Source organism: Rhamphochromis longiceps, linkage group LG3, assembly GCF_057381845.1.
Source record: "Rhamphochromis longiceps isolate RC_006_pf linkage group LG3, R_longiceps_female_GT1.1, whole genome shotgun sequence".
Taxonomy (NCBI): Eukaryota; Metazoa; Chordata; class Actinopteri; order Cichliformes; family Cichlidae; genus Rhamphochromis; species Rhamphochromis longiceps.
In genome coordinates this window covers 39,422,708-39,430,745 of record NC_140559.1, presented here as the reverse complement: position 1 = coordinate 39,430,745, position 8,038 = coordinate 39,422,708, and the positions used below count along the sequence as shown (strand labels likewise).

Here is an 8,038-nt window from a genome sequence, read left to right as displayed (position 1 = left end):
TCAGAAGTAACTAGAAAATTCGAGATAGTAATAATGTGGGGTTATTGTGTCAGAATTTTGACACAAAATGACATAACTCACACTTTTGACCTATCGCTGCCGGTTGATTTAATTATTCATTTAGTTATTTATTTATTTACTGGCAGTAAGCTTCCACGCCCATCCAGCAGCGCTACACAACTAAGCATCTCTAGTGAGGAGCACGACATGCCAGTAATGACCTTCTTATTTGTTCCTTTATTGAGTTATAAGCCATCCCCGAGAAGAGGTTTTAGCACTTTACCAAATACGGCAGTGTGGGGCGTGGGCAGCAGCGGTTTTTGACACGGGCGACACGGGCGGTTGCCCGGGGCGGCATCACGGGCATCGGCAAAAAAAAAAAAAAAATGCTCGTACTCACATCGGGAATGGCATAGGCACCGATCGGTTTTCTATCGCCCATTTGCTGGGAGTAAGGGCGTCCTCCGTTTGCGAGGTGCGCCTGCTGCTTGCGGCACAGGGAGGAGAGGGCGGGGCGGCGGGGGATTCTCTGGCTGGCTGGAGCAGCATCTAATAAACAACTCGCAAAATAAAACAAAATAAAAACAACAAACACTAAAACAGCGGACATTATGATACAGACATAATTTGCACCGACGTTTTTTCGAAATTCTACACGCGAAAAGTGAGCGTGAGAGCCCTCGGTGCGCCTGCTTGCTACTGAAGTCAAAGTAAACTTTATTGTCATCTCCACTACATACAGTCCAGTATATAGAGAGACGAGACCACGAGGCTCCAGTTACAGCAGTGCAAGTAAACAAACAATAAATATAAGAAGCGTAAGAAAATAAATCTACACTGCAGTTTGGTGATTTAAAGTCTCCCACACAACCTGTTGACAGGGGAGAGGGGCCGGCTGCTTCATAATGTTGTAAATCCAAGCCCATTATGTATTCATGATTTGAATCCTGGGTTGTGCGAAATCACAGAAATAAACCCTATAAAGTGAATAATATGTGAACTGAAGTGTAGGTCTATTAGGTTATGTTGTGGCGATCCTCAGGTTGGGGGATTTGTCTTCATACTGGAGTGCAAAATTAACACCAATGGAAGATGGACAAGAAAAGTTCAAAGCCATCAGGTGCTCAGTTTAGAAAAAACAGAAAACAAGAGGAGGAGAAACGAGCAAGGGAGTGTTCGCCCGGGGTGCCAAACAGGCTAGGACCAGGAGACAGATATCGCTGGATAACAGAGGGGATGCGCCGAGGAACTTAAAGCTTTAACATTATTGTGAAATAAAACTCCCGGTGGCTCAGAAATCGGTAAGATCCCGCCTCAGGATGATATGTTGCTCTGAAAGATTTTAAGTAAAACTTAGCAGCTCGTGTTTATCGCGGTCTATTCTTGGAGTAGAGCTGAAAGGCATAGCACCGAGGCGCGTTATGTCCGCTATCTGACATGGAAAACTTCTTAACTACTCAGTTAAACGGTTGTTAAACGCCTCTGTTATACTCTTAGAAATGAACACGCCTCCTCTGGCATGAAAACGAGCATAGATTTCTTTCATAGCTTTGTTATTTTAAGAGAGGTAAGAAATCCTGCAATAGCCTATTTGATTTAACATAACCTGTTATTTGTGAGAAACTTTCTTTGCCCCCATTTTACAACAGTGTGGGTGGTTCCCTTTAACTTTTAAGCTTTATATGGCACTACCCTCTCGACTGGGTTTTGTTAAGAACCTATAAGCATGTTATGCGCGCTACCAAAAGCGTAAACCCAAACCTGGTTTCCTGTCAGCAGAAGAGGCCACATAACCTACACCGCACAACCGCACCTTTTTTCTGATGTATCAGGACCATGCTGCTGCTGCAATTTAACAGTCATCTCTCTCAGTTTAGATCACCATGCATGGAGTGTGTTTAAACCGTGATAATTCAACAGGAAGTTTAAAAAAGTGTTTCTGGATGTTGATCCCTGTTAAAAAAAAAATACACCTGAAAATAGTCCTAATATTCTGGCCTGATTACCATTCAGTCTGAAAAACTGCTTCGATGTTGCTACTGTTGCTTCCTGGATACTCGCTGTTAGCTCTTCAGAGCTGCTTCTTGAGTCACTTTATGTGCAACAGGATATGTGACACCGGAGTGGCAATTGAACGGGATCTATGGGGGCGGGGGTGAGCTAGAGTTGATCTTCTAGTGAAATTCACCACACCCTAGAAATAAGAAATGTACGTAAAAATTACCCTAAATAACTGTAAAATGGCAACGGTTAATTGCCTAAAATCAAAAAGGGGAAATGCTTGTAATATCTATGTTAAATTACTTTATATTGACAAACGGTTATTTGCTTTTTTTGTCTTTGAAAACAACAGGAAAAATCTGTAACATTATCTACAATTAATCACCCTACAATTTACATAATAATTCTGTATGAATGACAATCTTTCCTGCTTTTTTCATTTGAATTTACAGTTTACAACTGTATGTTAATTACTCAAAACATACCGTGCTTTTCATTTTAACAAAATGTCAAAACACTGGTAGAATTATTGTGAAAATTACGGTGATTTTTGTTTTAATATTAACAAGCTCAGACTGTTTGATAAAACAGTATATCTTAACAGTAAATACGAGCAATTACTAAAAATAAAAAATGTTTATTTCTTTAAGTTCTACAGTCTCACCAAGTAACTTGTGAAGCTCTTTGATCAAAACTGCTGTTTTTAAATGTGCTATATAAATAAATTTTGATTTGATTGTGATTTGATATAAGACAGCTATTTATAATGAAACTAAATTTTGTGGGATAATAATGGCAAAAGGCTATTTTCTATTGTAGAACCAATAACACCGTCTGTGTGCTTTTACAGTGATTTTTAACCCTTTAATGCACATCATGAGTCACAAGTGATTGTGTTTTAATCTTCCTTATCATTGAAAAAAAAACACATTCAAATTCAGAATCTCAGGGATTCATCAGTTAACTTTGATCATTAAACATAATTTTTCTTATTAGTTAATTGCTTACTCCTCTCCTCGAACTTCAACCATTCATTTCTATCCGTTTATGACCACTGTGTACCCAGGGCTTGACTGGGACAAAAAATCAGCCCTGGCATTTTGACTAGAGACCAGCCCACCAGGGAAAAACCATAAAGCCTTTGAATGAAAACAAACGCTTTTGTGACAGTGATGTACACTGTCCTGTTGGTACACAGCAAAATCTCCAGTGTTAAATTAACACTGGAGAGTGTCTATATGGGTCCACACCTCTGAGTGTTAAATACAACACTGTTGAGTGTTAAATTAACACCTTTGACAGTGTTATATGTTTAAAAGTAACCTAGTCAGTTTTGAAGATTAACAATGGCTAACACTGAGCAGTGCTGATTTTCTAACACTGGAAAATAACTCAAAATGTTAGAAATATTCCAGTGTTAGAAAATCAGCACTGCTCAGTGTTAGTCTTTGTTAATCTTCAAAACATGTTGTTAGCATGTTAGCAGCGTGATGCTACTCTGAACCGGGGAGCTATTTTCTTGATGTGAGCTTCTACTCAGGGGTTTTTCTTCCAGTTCAGAGCAGAAATGCTTTTGTTACGAAACTGGCTGTTGTTTTCCCCCCCCACAATTTTAATTATAAGCTAGATATATTTCTACTAATGGAATTAGTTTGCTAACAGCAACAGGGATGAGTCAGTGAGTCAGTTGGGCTTGTGAATCATGATTCTCGAGTCAGTAAAGTGATTCTCAAGTATTGAACGATTCGTTCACGAATCGAACATCACTAGTCCAGACTGAATCAGCTCAGCAAGGGAGGCCAGCAGCACCCTGCACTGAACCAACAACCTTCAATTTCATTGTAAGTGTCATTAGAGTGTCATTAGTGTGGTGCAGAATGCACCATAGAGATGTACAACTCTCCTGTTGAACACCTCAAGACTGAAGGTACACCAGATATAGGAGGAATAAAATTTGAGTCAGTTTTCAACTGTTTAAAAGATTTTCACATCTGACAGCCAGGTTTGCCATTTTGATCAGGACACAACATTTTAAGGGCATTTTGTCATATGATGTTGTGCTGTTTTTTAAATTTTTTGTAAAAAAAAAAAAAAGAATGGTTGACCCACTCCATTCCAAATCAGAGCATTAAACAGTTTAAATACTCTGACTTTGATACCTCTTCAAAGCCGTGTGAGGTCACTCCTCAAACAAACTCTCAGGACAGTTAATACAAAACTGGAAATTTTTAAGGCTGTTGCCTCTGATAATTGGTGACAGAGTGGAATATGGAACAGATGATTTTTAACCCACTGCATCCAGACTGCAAATGAATCGCGCATTTGCGAAGCCACTGCTGGCATGTGATCCGCAGCAGCAGAAGAAAAGGACTTGTGAGGCTCAGTAACAGAGATTTAATTAGAAAAGTACAGAAATTTTGTGCCAAAAATATTATTTTTTCTGTATCGATACCTACTGAATCAGTCAGTACTAAAAAGGTATCGTGTTTTGGTACCCAGCCCTACTCGCATATCAGTTCAATTGCAATTATGTCAACGATACAATTCAGTATCCCAATGCATGACGCTAACTTCATTTCAGTTTGTTTTCATCAACAAATAAAGGAGGTGACATATAAGCTAGAGCAGGGCGATATGACCAAAATTATTTATCACGATATACATTTGAAAATTTGCGATAATGATATAACTGACGATATAATTGACACTAGACAAAATACTTTACAACTCCACAACGTTATTAGTGCAAAAAACCCCATCAATGTATTTTCACTTAAACAAGCAGCTGTTTTTTATGTGCATTAAAGTTATATAAAAATGTAACAGTGCAAATTCCTTGCTGACAGTTGAACCAAAAGGCATTTCCAGTGGAAACTGGCCGACATATCCTCAGCATAACCATGTATAATATCCACAAAACTTAAAAAGAGGTTATACACACACAATACCCTAATATTATGTTGAAGCACAGTACGTATCACTCCGCGAGGCGCCTGACTACGATAGCCGTAATGCTCCGACAATCCATCAAGCGGTGCGGGTTCGTAGCTCAGCAAAGTCGTACTAAAACATTTGACAGATTTTCGAGCGCCGTGTACGACATAAAATCGCTTCGAGGTCAGTAAACACAACCAGAGTTCATACATAAAGCACACGGGATTATAAGGGGCATTGTCGATTTTCAGAAAAATCAAAGGATTGATTTTAAGTGTGCATATCTTCACTGTCCTCTGATGGGTCTTTTGATGAGAGTTCTGACTCCTCCATAAGCACAACTTCATCAGATAAAGACAGGAAGAAGAGGATGAAGGGCAAAGCAAAAAAACACAAGAAGTCAAAGAAACATGACCAAAAACCAAGAACAAGAAGTCAAGTGATTAACTTAACAGTTTGATTTTGCATGTGGTGTGTTTCATTACCACACTATTACATTAATGATTATGCTCTCTCAAATGCAGTCCAGAATCCGAAGCAAGTGGTCAACCGGTATAACAAGATTTTGAGGCTGTTCAAAAGAGGAGGCACCATGTCTGCTGCTGATTTTGGTTTGAATGTTACTTCATTATTTTATAAATTTTGTAGTTTAATTTTAATGATCATACATGTGATACACTTTATGTAAAGAGCTACAAGTCATATAGTTTGCATCCAGCCATGTTCTGTATTACCTCAAACATTGGCTGATAGTTTATGACACTTTTTATTTTTGTATCAAAATTTGTGTGTCCAATCTGTAAGCGTTGTTCTCATGTTTTTGTGATTGGCATCTTAAAAATACATTGCGTTCTGGATCTACCCTGTGTGTTGTCATTTATTTTTTGTTACAATGTACTTTAAAAACGTTCACATCTATAAATAGGTTGTACGGTATATATGGTCCCCACTTTAGATGGGCTCACTCAAGATACTTTACTAACAAGTAGTAAATGGTTTGTAACTTCCTAAATAAGTTTATTAAGGTATTTATGAGCATTTTAGATAATCTATCAAAAAAGAAGTTGGTCGATAGTGAGTTACAGCTTTGGCAGCCTTTAAGTGACAGTTATAAATATATTGTAAGACATCTGTTAAGCTATATATGAGTGATGAAACCCTGATATTCAGTGTTTATAAAACATCTAGTATGAAACTACTATGTGTAGTACATGTAGAGTTTATAGTATTATATAGGACTACTAACCATCTACTTACCTTTTACCAGTTATTTTGTATAGCATTGAGCATCCTGAAATGACTGGTTTGTAACTGATGCAGAGTAGCGTTTATAAATGATTAATCAATGAGTTGTAGAACATGAAAACATAATTAATAAAAAGTGTTGTACATTAGCTTATTCATCATGAATAAAGTGTTTAAAGCAGTGCTTGAAAACTATTAACTGATTATGAGAAATACTAAGCATGGCATGTGATTTTAACAAGAAATAAGACTAAACTTAAAGGTTAGACTTTGGAAAACTCAGCTACTGTTTTTATGGACTGTACATAATAAAAAGGATAATGAAATAAAAATACAAATAAATAAATAATACTAAAATAATTTTAAATATAATTTTTTAAAAATTAAATTTTTTTTAAAATGTCTAAAATAATTTTGTTTTCCACAGACGTACTGTACAGTTATTCCTTAACTGCATATTAAAACATATTTGCTTCATTTTATTCTGATTATCTTTGTCTTCTTCCTGCAGATTATGAGACAAATGCCCACTAAGTAGAGGAGAAGCAGGATCCGACATTCAGTACAAGACTCGTCTTGAAACTTGCAGGACTATTAAAGTCACTTTCACCTCCTGACAGACTGTAACATCCCATCATGCCATTGATTGTGGTCCCTACTTCCCAGTTGTTCAGGATGCGAGTAGCTGCCCTGTTATTCACCTGTGTGGCATTCAGCGCCGCTGCACATGGAGCTCATCTGCCCATCACAGTCATGGCTGACTGGTGCATCTTCTGCTGGGCGTTCAGCTTCGCTTGCACTCTGCTGGTCCTGCTGGTAGAGTTGTTCGGCCTCCAGGCCCGGGTGCCAGTGTCCTGGTCCAACTTCCCCATCACTGTCGCCTGCTATGCTACACTCCTCTGCCTTTCAGCATCCATCATCTTCCCAGTCTTCTTCCTTAGACACCAACAGGCCAGTGAAACCCGTGACCATCGCATAGTTTCCACAGTCTTCTTCCTTAGACACCAGTTGTTCTATCGTGTAGCTCATGACCATCGCATAGTTTCCACAGTCTTCTCCTGCCTGGCAGCGGTTGCCTACATGGGGGAGGTGAGCCTGTCTAAAGCAAGGCCAGGAGAGGTGGCAGGTTACATGGCTACAGCTCCAGGCTTACTGAAAGTGTGCCAGACCTTTTTGGCCTGTATTATCTTCATCCTGATCAGCAGCCCAGTGACATACGACCATCATCCAGCTTTGACGTGGTGCATGGCAGTGTACTGCATCTGCTTCATCGTCTCCATGGCTGTGGTGGTGCTGTGTGTGGGAGAGTGGACTGGCTGTCTCCCCATCCCATTCTCCAAGTTCCTTTTGGCATATGGGCTCCTGGCAGTTATCATGTATTTGTCCGCCACCATCCTCTGGCCTGTGTTCCAGTTTAACTACAGGAGAAACGATGACCCAGATACAATCGCTGCATCTGTAATCACTGCCATCAATTTCCTGCTTTATTTTGCTGACCTAGTGTACAGTGCCAGATTAGTGTTTGTCAGTGGCTGAGAAGAGGAGAGATGTAGCGCTAATTTTGACCCCCCCCCCCCCCCCTCTCCTAATTTAAAAATCCTGAAACGTTTTTAAAATCTTTAAAATCCTACAAAGGGATCCCATATTTGCAAAGCCTGTGAGTATGTATTTATTTGAATGTGATCAAATAGTTGCCATACAGTATTTAACCTCTACTGTGAAATGATGGGTGAAGGACACTGTCTCAGCTGAACTCTGGACACACACACATACACATACACTGATACGCACTCCTCCCTCCTCCCTTTCCAAACGCCTTCGATGCTTGTCTCCTCCTGGAGAACACAATGGGTCTGGG

At 39.3% G+C, this 8,038-nt stretch overlaps 1 protein-coding gene across 2 annotated transcripts; it reads left to right on the top strand.

Moving 5' to 3' along the window:
- Positions 1-1,232: 1,232 nt before the first annotated feature.
- Positions 1,233-7,761, top strand: LOC146674595 (myeloid-associated differentiation marker homolog). Of its 2 annotated transcripts, XM_085402405.1 has the most exons (3): positions 1,233-1,301; positions 6,692-7,144; positions 7,205-7,761. In XM_085402405.1, the coding sequence occupies exons 2-3, from the start codon at positions 6,817-6,819 to the stop codon at positions 7,714-7,716; spliced, it is 840 nt and encodes a 279-aa protein (XP_085258531.1). In that variant the 5' UTR covers positions 1,233-1,301; positions 6,692-6,816; the 3' UTR covers positions 7,717-7,761. The 2 variants fall into 2 exon arrangements, with proteins under 2 accessions (XP_085258531.1, XP_085258530.1); XM_085402404.1 differs by having other exon boundaries at positions 6,692-7,761.
- Positions 7,762-8,038: the final 277 nt, after the last annotated feature.

Coding starts and splice junctions, on each gene's coding strand:
- LOC146674595 (XM_085402404.1), top strand. CDS start 6,817: ATGCCATTGATTGTGGTCCCTACTTCCCAGTTGTTCAGGATGCGAGTA.